Source organism: Geospiza fortis, unplaced genomic scaffold (assembly GCF_000277835.1).
Source record: "Geospiza fortis unplaced genomic scaffold, GeoFor_1.0 scaffold543, whole genome shotgun sequence".
Lineage (NCBI taxonomy): Eukaryota > Metazoa > Chordata > Aves > Passeriformes > Thraupidae > Geospiza > Geospiza fortis.
In genome coordinates this window covers 529,026-541,634 of record NW_005054587.1, presented here as the reverse complement: position 1 = coordinate 541,634, position 12,609 = coordinate 529,026, and the positions used below count along the sequence as shown (strand labels likewise).

The following is a 12,609-nucleotide window of genomic DNA, read 5'->3' as shown; positions in this document are numbered from 1 at the left end:
GGGCGGGGGGAGCGTCCCGGTGGGACTTGGAGGGACAGGGGAGCAGCTCCAGGGGGCAGGGCGGGATGGAGGAGAGGGTGAAGAAGGGACGGGAGAGGGTCAAGGGGGAGGGAGGGAGGGGGGTACAGCTCAAGGGGACAGTGGGGACAGGAGGGGACAGGGGGGAGAAGCGTTTTGAGGAGCGGTGGTGGGAGAGGAAGGAGGGGAACCTTCCCAGGGAGGCTTTGGAACAACTCCAGGGGATAGGAGGGGAAAGGGCAGAGGATGAGGGTGGGAGGGACGTGGGGGGAAGGAGGGAAATCCCCCCCGGAGGAGGATGGGGGAACAACTCAAGGAGGCTTGTGAGGGATGGGACAGCATCCAGGGGTTTCTGGGGACGTTTCAGGGGGACTTAAGGGGGGCAGCGACATTTCTCAGAGTGATCTGGGGATGGGGGAGAACAGGGGACTTCGGGAGAACAGGAATCCCTCAAGAGAACTTAATGGGGACAGGGACGTCGCTCAGAGGGACCTGTGGGACTGGGGACCTGCGGTGGGGGAGAGGGACAGCATTTGAGGGGGACCTGGGGGACAGTCCCCCCTGGGGCACTGTAGGCGATCAGGACAACTCATAAAGGGACAGGGACATCTCTCAGATGAACTTAGGGGACAGGGAGACTCTTCAGGGGACACAGGGCAGGGGTGGACACAAAGAGCTGTCATGGAAACTTGGGGGAACACGGGGACACCCTCCAGAGATGTCCCTCAGAAGGGACTTGGGCCACCCCACCCTGTCACACTCCGTTCTGGGGGTGCTGTCACCCACCTGCTGTCACTCACCTGTCCATGGGAGGCTCGGTGTTCCCCCCCACCTCCCCCTGTGTCCCTCGTCCCCGGTGTCACCGTGCTGTCCCCACAGATGTTGCGTACCTGCGCTCTGTCCTGCCCAGCACCATCGATGACGCCTTCTTTGACTACCTGGCCACCCTGGACGCCTCCGAGGTGACCGTCACCGCCATTCCCGAGGGCTCCGTCGTCTTTGCCAGGGTGGGACCCCTCTCCATCTTCTTTCCTGACCATCCCAGCTCTCCCAGCTCCCAGACCTCTCCTTTTCCTTGAACCTGGGATCCCCTGGAACTCCAATCCTGCTTTTCCCAGTGCCCCCCTTTTCCCTGACCCTGGGAGCTCCTGGACTGCCACTCCTGCCTTCCCACCCCCCAGCCTCCCCGCTCTTTCCTCAACACCACTGACCCCTTGAACCCCCATCTTGGCCATCCTCATGTCCCCACCCTGTGGCCCCCCTTTTCCTTCACTCTGGGAACCCCTGGAACCCCTTTCCTGGGCACAGGGACAATCTGGACCCTCATTCCTGGGCAATAGGATCCCCCTGCACCCCCTTCCCTGGCACTGGAATCCCCTTGTACCCCCTTTTCCTTCACCAATATCCCTCTGCAACCCCTTTCCTGACCATCCCACCTCTCCCAGGCCCAGGTCTTTCCTTTTCCTTGACTCTGGGATCCCCTGGACCCCCATTCCTGCCTTTCCCAGCTCCTCTCTTCTCCAGAGGGACCAGGATGTCACTTCTCTTCCCTCAGGTGCCGTTCCTGCAGGTGAAGGGGCCACTCCTGGTGGTGCAGCTGCTGGAGACCACCTTGCTGTGCCTGATCAACTATGCCAGGTATTTTGTGATGGGGATGATCCCAAAGCCCCTGGAAGATGGAGGGGGACAGGGAAGGGAGTGCAGCACCCCCCGATCCAGAGGGACACCCCAGTGCTGGGGGTACCATGACCCCACAAGTCCCCTACTGGGATTTAACTGCTGGAATTCTACCAGTTGAATTTAACTACTGGAGGGTGTCCCCCCAAGTTTTCCTGAGGGCTTCCCATGTCCAGCCCACCCTGAAGAGTCTCCCTGTCCCTCAGGTTCTCCTGAGAGATGTCCTGGTCTCCCACAGGTCACCTTTAGGATCTCCCTGTCCCCCAAGTCCCCTTGGTCAACCCCACCACATCCCTGTCCACCGAGTCCCACCCTCGTCCAAGCAGGGAGGGTCCTGGAGCCTCTTCCCCTTGGCTGTGCTGGCTCTGTGTGACCTGTCCCCTTTGTCCCTCAGCCTGGTGGCCACCAACGCTGCCAGATTCCGTCTCCTGGCTGGCCCAGACATGAAGCTCATAGAGATGGGGCTCCGCCGCGCGCAGGGGCCGGATGGAGCTCTCTCGGCATCCAAATATTCCTACATTGGGGGTGAGTCCCACCCCACGGTGCCCGGTGCCACCGCGGCCCTGCCATCACCTGGGTGTCCCCCCTGTCCCTCCTCGCAGGCTTCGACTGCACCAGCAACATCCTGGCGGGAAAACTCTACGGAATTCCCGTGCGTGGCACCATCGCCCACTCCTTCATCATGTCCTTCAGGGGCCTGGAGGAGGTGCAGCAACGGGTGAGCAGGGCCTGGGATGGGATGGGAATGGAGAAGAATATTGGATAGGGATGGGATGGGATGGGGTAGGGATCTCATGGGGATGGGGATGTAGGGGGGATAGCAGTGGAGATAGGAAAGGGTTGGGATGGGAGAGTGATTGAGTAGGGTTGGGGATGGGATGTGGATGAAGGTGGGATATGGGTGTGATTGGGATGGGCAGAGGGAAGTGGGATGGGGATGGAGTTTGTATGGAGTTGGGGATGGGAGGAGATGGAATGGAGATGGGATAGGGATGTGGTGGGAATCAGGGTAAGGTAGGATGGAGATGGGGATGGGATGGGAATGAGGATATGGATAGGGGTGGGATGGGAATGCTGACAGGGATTAGAGTGGGATGGATGGGGAATGGAACACTGCACCTGTTCCCACACTCCTGGCACCTTGGATGATGCCACGGGCTGTGCAAATCCCGTGTTCCCCTGGCAGGAGCTGCCGCCTCGGGCCGGAGGAGATCCCGTGGATCTGGCAGACCTGGCTGTGTCCTGGCTGCAGCAGGTTTGTGTCCTGCTCCAGACTCCTCCCAGCAAGGCCAACCAGGGCGAGCTGGCCGCCTTCGTGTCCTACGCCGTCACCTTCCCGTGTGACTTCCAGGGATTGCTGGACACCTATTGTGTCAGGAGGTGAGGACACCAGGACTTTGCCACCATGGCACAGGGGATGGATGTGGCCCTGAAGTAGGAATGTTGGCTGGTGCAGGGCTTGGAAATAATGCTGGATCCACCCTGGATCAGTTTTCCACTTGTCATTAACGCTTCCCTTGCCCATGCCAGGAGCGGTTTGCCCAATTTCTGTGCCGTGGCCTTGGCACTGCACCAGCTGGGATACCAGGCCATCGGAGTGCGCCTGGACAGTGGGGACCTGGCCCAGCAATCCAAGGAAATCCGGGGAGTGTTCCAAGCCTGCGGAGCTCAGTGAGTCCCACGCCAGCTCTGGGATGGATGTCACTTGTCCCTGTCATCCTCACCTGCATCCAGTCAGGATTTGGGAGCCCTCATAGCTCTGGGTGCTGTGGGTGGATCCATGGATCCTCCCAAATCCTGCTCCTTGCAGCTTCCAGGTGCCCTGGTTTGGGACCATCCCCATCGCTGTCAGCAACGACATCAGTGAGCAGAGCCTGGAGCAGTTCAGGAGGGAGGTGAGGAGCCTGCTGGCACAGCTGGGATGTCACCTGGGTGCTGCTGGCAGGGCTGGGATGTCACCTGGGCTGTCCCTGGTGCTGGCAGGGCTGGGATGTTGATGGTCTCTGTTTTCTGTGCTGCCTCAGGGGAGTGAGATCGACATGATTGGAATCGGGACCAACCTGGTGACGTGTCCCCTGCAGCCATCGCTGGGCTGTGTCTACAAGGTAAAGGTGGCAGCCTAAATCCCAAATATCCCAATCCTCCATGGCCATCCAGCCCCACTGGAGTCACAGAGTCACAAAAGAATTTGCCTTGGAAGGGATTTTTGAAGGTTCTCCACCATCATGGGCAGGGACACCTTCCACTATCCCTGATTGCTCCAAGCCCTGTCCAACCTGGCCTTGGACACTTCCAGGGATCCAGGAGCAGCCACAGCTCCTCTGGGAATTCCATTCCAGCCCCTCACCACCCTCACAGGGTGGAATTCCTTCCCAGTATCCCATCCAACCCTGCATTCTGGCAGTGGGAAGCCATTCCTCCTCATCCTGTCACTCCATCCCTTGTCCCAAGTCCCTCTCCAGCTCTCCTGGAGCCCCTTCAGGCACTGGAAAGGGCTCCAAGGTCTGCCTGGAGCCTTCTCTAGGCTGGGCATTCCCAGCTCTCCCAGCCTGGCTCCAGAGCAGAGGGGCTCCATCCCTTGGAGCATCTCCATGGCCTCCTCTGGACCTGCTCCAGCAGCTCCACGTCCTCCTGATGTTGGACTCCAGGGCTGGAGCAGCTCTGCAGGTGGGGTCTCACCTGAGCAGGGCAGAGGGGCAGAATTCCCCCCCCTCCTGCTGCCCCCACTGTGGGATCAGCCCAGGACACAGGGAAGTTCCAGGTGCCAGCATTGGGTCATGGACAGTTCTTTGCCCACCAGAAGCCCAGAGTCCTCCACAGGCAGGAGGAGGCAGAATGCCCAACTTTGGGGTGGTTTTAGGGTTTTTTATTGTCTTTTTTTAGCTGATTTGCATCAGTTGCCTCTCCAGAGGGGTCACAGGTTCCCTTCCCTTCTCCCACAGCTGGTGGAGGTCAATGGCTCCCCATGCCTGAAGCTCACGGAGGATGAGGAGAAGATGACAATCCCAGGGATGAAGGCAATCTATCGGCTCTATGATGCTGCTGGTGAGTCTGGAGACCCTTCCCAGAGTCCTGGGGGAATCTCTTGCTCCATAACTCTCTCCCTGATGTCTTCCTGGCAGGTCACCCCTTCATGGACCTCATGGCCCTGGAAGAGGAGCCGTCACCCAGTGCGGGGCAGGAGCTGGGGATCCGAGTCCTGGGGCGGCTGGAGGAGACCACCAAGGTCACTCCCACCACTGTGGAGCCCCTCCATCGCACCTACTTCAGGGATGGCCAGGTCAGGGGTGGTCCCATCTCCTGGGAAGGCTCCTCTTCCATGCTGGAGGGTGGATCCAGGGCAATGGTGGCTTCTGAGATGCGCCAACAACTCTGCTGCCGACCCAGATGCGGTGGCTTGGGTGGTGGCTTCCCACATGGATCTTCCCACCTGGATCTCCATCCCTGCAGGTGTGTGAGCCCCTGCCCAGCCTGCCCGAGGTGAGGACCCATGCTCAGGTGTCCCTCAACCTGCTCAGCCCTGCTCACCGCCGGCTCCACGAGCCACAGCCCTACCCGGTATGTCCAGCACTTCCCACATCCCACCGGCACACACCTGGGAATGCCACTGGATTTGGTGGCCTGAGCAAATCCAGCGGCATTCCACTGGATGCTGCTCGGGCCACCAAACGCAGTGGCATTCCCAGGAGCTGCTCCCTGACCCGTCTTGTTCCCATTCCCAGGTGGCCGTGACGGAACGGCTGCACCAGCTCTTCCTGCAGCTGCGCCAGGGCAGCCTCTGAGGGGGTCCCTGCTCATCCCCACCTCCTGCTCTGCTCTTTTTTGGGAAGCCCGGGTGCCTCGTTAGGAATTAATGGCTCTAATTTAGACCTGGTGCTAACCCGAGGAACCTGCAGGAACTGGGAGAGCGCCTTGGGATCCCAGTAGGGAAGCTGGGAACACAGGGATGGGGAAAGCAGAGCTCGTCCCTGCATCCCCTGGAAGTGACAGTCCTGTGCCCAGCTTGGTGGCCCTGCCAGCCTTGTGCGTTCCTTGGTGGCCCTGCCACTCCTGCGTCCAACTTGGTGGCCCTGCCAGCCCTGTGTCCAACTTGGTGGCGCTAGACCAAAGTCTGGAGTGCCACCAAAAGGGTGACACGGGACACCCATGGGGTACCTATGGCAGACACTCGTTGCTTTGGCAATTCTAAGCTTCATCTCTGTGGCCACATTCCAGCTCTTTCCACTCTGGCCAAATTCCCTGGGATGTGGAGGCTGGCTCCAGGTTGATCCCAGATCCAGGCTGATCCCAGCTCCAGGTTGCCACCTGCACTCTCTAACCCCTGTTCCCACAGGAAACGTGGCTCTAACCCACACTGAGCTTCAGACTAAGCAAAAAATTTCAAATAAAGGCCTTTTCCCACCATGGCTCTGACCCTTATTCCAGTGAAAAACCCTTTGGAGCTCCATTGGGAATGGGAAGGTGAGAAGGAAATCCCCAGGGATCAAACTTGTGGCTTTTGCTGTCCTCTCCATGGTTTGGATCTTGGCAGAAATTACAGGGAAGAAAACAACTAAGAGCTTAACAAAGCATGGCCTGATGGTGTTGGAATTCTGGGAATTCCAACAGCATTGTATCCCATATTAAGACAGGAAAAAAATACTCCAGAAAATCCAGGGTCAGTTTGCTAAAAATTAGATTTTCTTTTTAAAGCAAAGCACCAAAGATAAGGAGTCCATTGTACCTGAGTAGAGATTTTCCTGAGTTTTTGGGAGAGGAGGAATGAAGAACAAGGAGAGTGACCTGGGCCAGCATTTGTCACCCTAGTGGATAAGATGCAATTCCTGATGTTTAGGAACCATTTTGGTGGGCAGAGAAGCTCCTGGGTGTCTTTCCACTTTCTCCTCAGGTATTTATGGATATCGAGGAGATTCCTGAGCCTTTTTTTTTCTCCAGGCTGGGCAATTCCAGCCCCCTCAGTGTCTCCTCATAGGAGATGCTCCAGTCCCTTCATCATCTCTCTGGTTTTTCCTTGGATTTTGTCTCTCACGTACTGGGAAGCTCCAAACAGGACCCAGTATTCCAGGTGTGACCTATCAGAGCTGAGCAGAGGGAAAGAATCCCTCCAGGACCTGCTGGCAACACCTGGAATGCCAGAAAGATCCCAAACCACGCATCCCAAGCCACCAGGACCGACCCAAATCTCCAGGCTTTGTTAAAATTATTCCACTCTGTATTAAAGAGGGGAGGAAAAGAGAGGAACAGGGTTAAACCTGCACGTCTGGGACTCTTGGATGCTTTCCTTGAGGTTTTTGTGGAATTTGGGCATCCCACTGACTCAACTTCCCACTTAATAGCAGGGAACCCCCAAGTGTAAAAATTCATTTAACCTGAGGAACACCAGTTCCCACCCAAACCCTAAACCCTCCTGCAGAAAATCCCAGAGTGCTCTTTTTTTTTTTCTATTTTTGCCCTTGGAATTCTGGTATTTGACCCCAGAACTTGGAAGTGGATGCAAAGGTGGGGCAGAAAGTGCTGAAAGTGAGGTTGTAACACTGAATCCTGTGCAGATTTTGCCAAAAAGAGGAAGCAGCAGGAGCCCAGATGTTGCTCCTCTGCTCCCATCCTCCTTCCAGTTTTGTTCTTGGAAAAATATCTATTTTTAAAGCATAGCTTCAGCTCAGGATATCCATGATTGGAAATAAGGGATGGTGGGTGAAAGTGCCAGATAGTGCTGGATAAGGGAAGTGCAGGGCATTGAGGGACACAGGTGAGGAAAATCAATCCTGACCTGATTTTCCTCACTCCACAAATCCGGGTGAGGATGTCTTAGGAAAGGTTGTGGTTTCTTGGTAAACCTGTGGATAATTCCTTGTGTTTTGATTTCTGCTGGTCCCCAGCTTTGGAGGGCAGGGATGGCAGGGAAACAGGGATGTGGGGATGCTCCAGCTGCATAGTACCCGGAGAGGGAGACTTGTGGAATGTGGGGAATAAGAATGAATTTGAGCATCAATAATTCCAAGTCCAGCTGTGCCCAAGTACCAACTACCACTGGATAAAGCCAGGATTTAACAAACCCAGCCTGGCTTGGATAAGTTGACACCAAGAGAGGCAAGAAGAGGCAGCTCAGAGCATCCAGACTTGGCTGCTTCCACCTCCTGGGGTGATCCAAGCTCCCACTCCTGATGTTGCTCCTTGCCATCAGCTCTGGGATGGTGTCACTTGTAAAGTGCCATTTTCCTGCTCTGGTACAGGTACATGTAGGCGTCACAAAAGAGGCGTTTGGCCACCCCATCCATGTCCCGAGGCTGCTCCAGGGCCAGCACAGCCAGGGGCAAGTCCAGGTATTTGGCAACTTCGGGACACAGCGTCACCGTGGGAATGTTGAAGCCGTTTTCGCCACCTGAGGTGGAAAGGAGGAGAAAAATCCCAAACCAGATCCCAAAGGGATGGGTTCCTACAGCTCCAGCAGATCCCAGCACACTCCAGAGTCATGCAGAGCCTCAGCTGGGAGATGTAGAGGCCAAAAGCACAGGAAGAGGCTGGATGAGGGGAGACCATCCAACCCAAAGGGGATCCAGGACAGCTGGAGAAGGATTTTGGACAAGATATGGAGGGACAGGACACAGGGAATGGTTTCCCACTGCCAGAGGGCAGGGATAGATGGGCTATTGGGAAGAAATTCTTCCTTGTGAGGGTGGTGAGGAGCTGGAATGGAATTCCCACAGGAGCTGTGGCTGCCTCATCACTGGAATTGTCCGAGTCCAGGTTGGATGAGGCTTGGAGCAACCTGGGATAGTGGAAGGTGCCCATGGCAGGGATTGGAACTGGATGGGTTTTAAGGTCCCTTCCAACCCAAACCATTCCATGATTCTGTGATAAAAGCACAGTGGGGAAGGACAGGAGAACCAATCTGTGCCCACAAGCTGAGCCAGCTGGGATAGGATCCCAAATCCCTTGTTTGACCACAACCACAAGCTGGAAACGCCTGGAAAAACCCCCTTGGCCCCTCTGCAATCTAATTAAAGGAAAGCCAAATTCATGGAAAGCCTAAACAGGGGGACTTGAGAGGAAATTCCAACCCGAGCAGGCCCAGGCAGCTCCCACATCCCATTCCCACATCCCATTCCCATTCCCTCACCGTGCCGGTCGGCCATGCTGTCGAAGAACATCCAGTGCTCATTGCCAGGGCCGTATTTCACGAAGGACACGTAGTGACTGGTCTCGATGCAGAGCACTGCAAACAGCTCCAGCTTCTCCCGTGGCACCTGCTGGCAGCCCTGGGCGCTCCAGCTCTGGAATTCCTCTGGAATGTGCAGCCTCCGGGGTTTGTGCGCTTTGCGGTGGCGATGGGAGTGAACCTGAGGAGAGGGGACAGGGTGGCATTGGCACAACTGGCCCTGGCACGCCAGGAAGGGAGGGCAGAGGTCAGATTCCCAATTCATTCCCTGTTGATGTGATTTCCGTGCTCCCTGCTTGCCTGGGAACAGCCTGGCATCAGGAAGATGAGATGGGAGCTTCCCACCCTGCAAGAGGCAGAAACTGGGAATGCTCATGGAGAAGCAGCAGGGAGGGATCAGCACTCAGCTCCTGCAGGATTACACTTTATTTATGGAACAGGTTGTCCAGGGAAGCTGTGGATGTGCCGTCCCTGGAATTGTCCAAGGTAGGACAGAGCTCGGAGCAACCTGGGATAGTGAGCAGCATCCAGGGGGTGGAACTGGAATGAGCTTCAAAGTCCTTTCCAATCCAAGTTTTTCTATGATTCCATTATTATTTGGGCTCTGTGCAAGCAGAGGGTTCACAACCTCTGGCTCCTGGTGGGAATGACCCTCAGAAAAGAGCTGAGCGGCTGCAGGGACAGCCAGGGGAATGTGAAGATTTTGGGAGGGCTCATCCCTCTGACAGCTTCCAAGGTGGATTTTGGGAATAGCCATGGAATACCTGTTTGGAGCAGGAGCTGCAGAACTGCTTCAGGCCTGTGGCTGCAAACACTTTGTCCTTGAAACACTCCGAGCATTCCAGAGTGGCAACATCCCCACACAGGCAGCATTCCCTGGGACCTGCCAGGGAAACAGAGCTCAGAGAGAGTGTCTCCTCCAGATCCCACCTAAAATCCAGCTTGTCCTGCCAAAACTCGGGCTCAGGGAAGAAGAATCCCACCGCAGAGAGCCCAGAGCTGGTTGCTCACAGCCCATCATCATCACTCACTGTCCAGCAGCAGATCTGTTATATCCAGCTCCAAGGAAGGGATGATTTTGCTGAACATTTTATATTCCTTCCCAAAACGTGGCATTTGGATAATGAAGCAAGATGGGATCTGGGGAAAAAAAAAAAAAGGGAAAGGAGTCACCCTGCCAGGAGAGCCAAATCCCAGAGATTTTTTTGCTCTGTCTCAATTTGCTGTCATTATTCACAGGACAAAAGGGAAACAGGGAAAGCAGAGACCTTTTCCTAAGTCATTCCTGGATTCAGGGTTGGATATAGAACATCCAAGGCCTCACAGGTATTTTGGGAAGCAAGAAAAGCAGGAAAGCAGAAGGAAACTGGACTCACCTCCACCAGCTTCAGATCTGAGGACAGGAAGGAGCGTTCCACCAACTGCTGCACGTCAGGAACCACCAAATCCTCCTGTTTATCCATAAATATCTGGTAGCAGTAACATTCCTGCGCCTGGCCTCCTGACCTGCAAGGAGAGCTTGTGGGATTGGGGATGTGGTGACACAAAAATTGGAGTTTCCCAAAGTTTGTCCTGGGAGAGCTCCTGGGCTCAAGGCACTGAGGGTGGTTTGGTGCTACACAAAGCCATTTTTCCACCCAAACATACCAAATCTATGCCAGGGGAGCAGTAGATAAGTAGGAATTTTGGCCTCATTATCTCTTTGGAGCAGCACATCCTACAAGCAAAATTCAATTTCCCCTCAATATAAATCTAAAAGGTAATTTAGTATGAGCAAATTTAGCATTTAAATTGACAAACGGATGCTTCGATGAAGGATTAATTTAAAAAAACATCCAAAACTCAAGGTGAGTTGTGTGCAGACCTCTCACAATCCCTAAAGAAAGCAGGGAAAGGATTTCCTTGGGATGACCCCGTGCAGGGGAGCTGCAGCACAGAGTCCTCTTTGTGCTCAGCCTTTCCCAGCACTCCACGATCCACGGCTCGAGCGGCGGCTCCACAAAGGAGCACAGAAACCCAACAATTCCCTCTCTGTGCTCACAAACAGCACAGTTATTTTTGGCTTCCTCCAGCCTCTCATCCTCTTTGTAGAGTCCCCAAAAAACTGGGACTGCATCCATGGGCTGCCTGTTTTGAGAGGCTGTGGGAGCTGAGCCAGCTTGGCAGCCTGGACTCATCCCAAATTCATCCAAAGGCTGTTGGATAACTGCTGGATCTGCACCAAAGTCGGACATCACCTTTCTCAAACCCCTTCTGGCTCTCCCTGAGGATGGCACAAGGTTTTTATCCTGATTTTCTGAAGGCAGCACCCTCCGGGGAGGGCTCAGAAGTGTCTTTGCCCAGATGGGAAGATCACAATAAGCAGGATCAGTCAGTTCCTAAAGGAGTTGCAAAACCCTAGAGCTGTGATTCCAAAAAACTTTAGTGGAAAGGGACAAGTGACCCCCATCCACCCAGGGATTGTGAGGTGCAAAATTAATGGGCCTGTCTCTGGCAATTGTATCCCTCAGCTGTGGAAACTTACTGGAGTTTCAATAGCGGCTCAATTCCCAGGATCTGCTGCATTATGAGATTGAGGAACTCCTCAGGATCTGGAAAGTGAGAGGAAAGGATGGATCAGACCACACCAGGAACTGCCTTGTCCCACTGCACCCAAGAGCTGCCAGGTAAACATGAGTCGGTGTTCCAGGGGCCTGGAATTTCCTCTTCAGGTTAGGGATAAAGGCTGAGAGCACATGGGTAAGACAAAAATCCCAAAGGGAACATAGAAAATGCCAAGCAGCCTTCAGAGACTGCACTTTCATGGAATTCCAGGGTGGTTTGGGTGGGAAAGGACCTTCAAGATCATGGAATTACAGCCATTGCCATAGGCAGGGACACCTTCCACTGTGCCAGCTTGCTCCAAGCCTCATCCAACCGGGACTTGGACAATTCCAGGGGTGGGGCAGCCACAGCTTCTCTGGGAATTCCATTCCAGCCCCTCACCACCCTCACAAGTAAGAATTCCTTCCCAATATCCCATCTATCCCTGCTCTCTGGTAGTGGGAAACCATTCCCTGTGTCCTGTCCCTCCATATCTTGTCCAAAATCCTTCTCCAGCTCTCCTGGAGCCCCTTTAGCCACTGGATGGGGCTCTAAGGGTACAGAGAGATTTGAAAACTGAAAGACTTTTACAAGTGAATTTTTACACCAATTAACATCAGCACCTAATTAAAGCACATTCCTGGGAGAAGCACAAGAGGGAAGTTGCCAGCTGGTGCCTGGAGGAGGCAAAACACAGGGAAGCAGCTGGGGAAGGGCCCCAGGGAGCTCCTTACCTTTCTCAGCATTGGTAAAGCTGGAGCACTGGCCCTTGTCCGTGAGCTGCTCCCGGAGGTGCATCACACTGCTGGCCCTGACAAAGCCAGTCCTGGGAACAACAACCAGCTGCAGGTGAGGGAAATCATGGAATGGCTGGGCTTGGAAGAGAGCTTCATCCAGTTCAACCCCCTGCCATGGGCAGGGATGCCACCAATGGGATCAGGTTGCTCCAAGCCCCATCCAACCTGGCTCGGGACACTTCCAGGAGTGGGGCAGCCAAAGCTTCTCTGGGAATTCCATTCCACCCCCTCACTACCCTCACATGGAAAATTCCTTCCCAAAATCCTATCCCGATCCATGCTCTGTCAGTTTAAAACCATTCCTCCTTGTCCTGAACACCTTGGGATGTGGCTGCCAGGTTTCCCTCAGTGCCAGGTACCACCTTTAGGGCAGCG

At 55.0% G+C, this 12,609-nt stretch overlaps 2 protein-coding genes across 2 annotated transcripts in view; one reads left to right on the top strand and one right to left on the bottom strand.

Annotated features, from left to right (window-relative positions):
* The first annotated feature begins 316 nt into the window (after positions 1 to 316).
* NAPRT (nicotinate phosphoribosyltransferase) lies at positions 317 to 6,101 on the top strand. The gene is made up of 13 exons (XM_005429945.2): positions 317 to 341; positions 898 to 1,025; positions 1,574 to 1,656; positions 2,090 to 2,220; positions 2,298 to 2,413; positions 2,882 to 3,075; positions 3,226 to 3,366; positions 3,506 to 3,590; positions 3,720 to 3,800; positions 4,638 to 4,740; positions 4,818 to 4,975; positions 5,146 to 5,253; positions 5,418 to 6,101. The coding sequence occupies exons 1-13, from the start codon at positions 317 to 319 to the stop codon at positions 5,475 to 5,477; spliced, it is 1,413 nt and encodes a 470-aa protein (XP_005430002.1). The 3' UTR covers positions 5,478 to 6,101.
* Positions 6,102 to 6,353: 252 nt separating this feature from the next.
* The window catches only part of LOC102039156 (ubiquitin carboxyl-terminal hydrolase CYLD-like), a 10,261-nt gene continuing 4,005 nt past the window's right edge, over positions 6,354 to 12,609 (bottom strand). Inside the window, exons 8-14 of the mRNA XM_005429938.2 lie at positions 12,172 to 12,267; positions 11,379 to 11,445; positions 10,231 to 10,360; positions 9,886 to 9,994; positions 9,619 to 9,737; positions 8,816 to 9,035; positions 6,354 to 8,077 (exon numbers count right to left, since the gene is read on the bottom strand). Coding sequence (XP_005429995.1) covers positions 7,893 to 8,077; positions 8,816 to 9,035; positions 9,619 to 9,737; positions 9,886 to 9,994; positions 10,231 to 10,360; positions 11,379 to 11,445; positions 12,172 to 12,267 — 926 coding nt within the window. The 3' untranslated portion in view covers positions 6,354 to 7,892. The remainder of the gene's footprint in view (positions 8,078 to 8,815; positions 9,036 to 9,618; positions 9,738 to 9,885; positions 9,995 to 10,230; positions 10,361 to 11,378; positions 11,446 to 12,171; positions 12,268 to 12,609) is intronic.

Excerpts from the sequence above, each read along its gene's own strand:
- NAPRT (XM_005429945.2), top strand. The coding sequence starts at position 317 with ATGGGGGAACAACTCAAGGAGGCTT. Across the intron at positions 3,367-3,505 it reads TTCCAAGCCTGCGGAGCTCA|CTTCCAGGTGCCCTGGTTTG; the intron begins GTGAGTCCCACG and ends TGCTCCTTGCAG. Across the intron at positions 4,976-5,145 it reads CCTACTTCAGGGATGGCCAG|GTGTGTGAGCCCCTGCCCAG; the intron begins GTCAGGGGTGGT and ends CCATCCCTGCAG.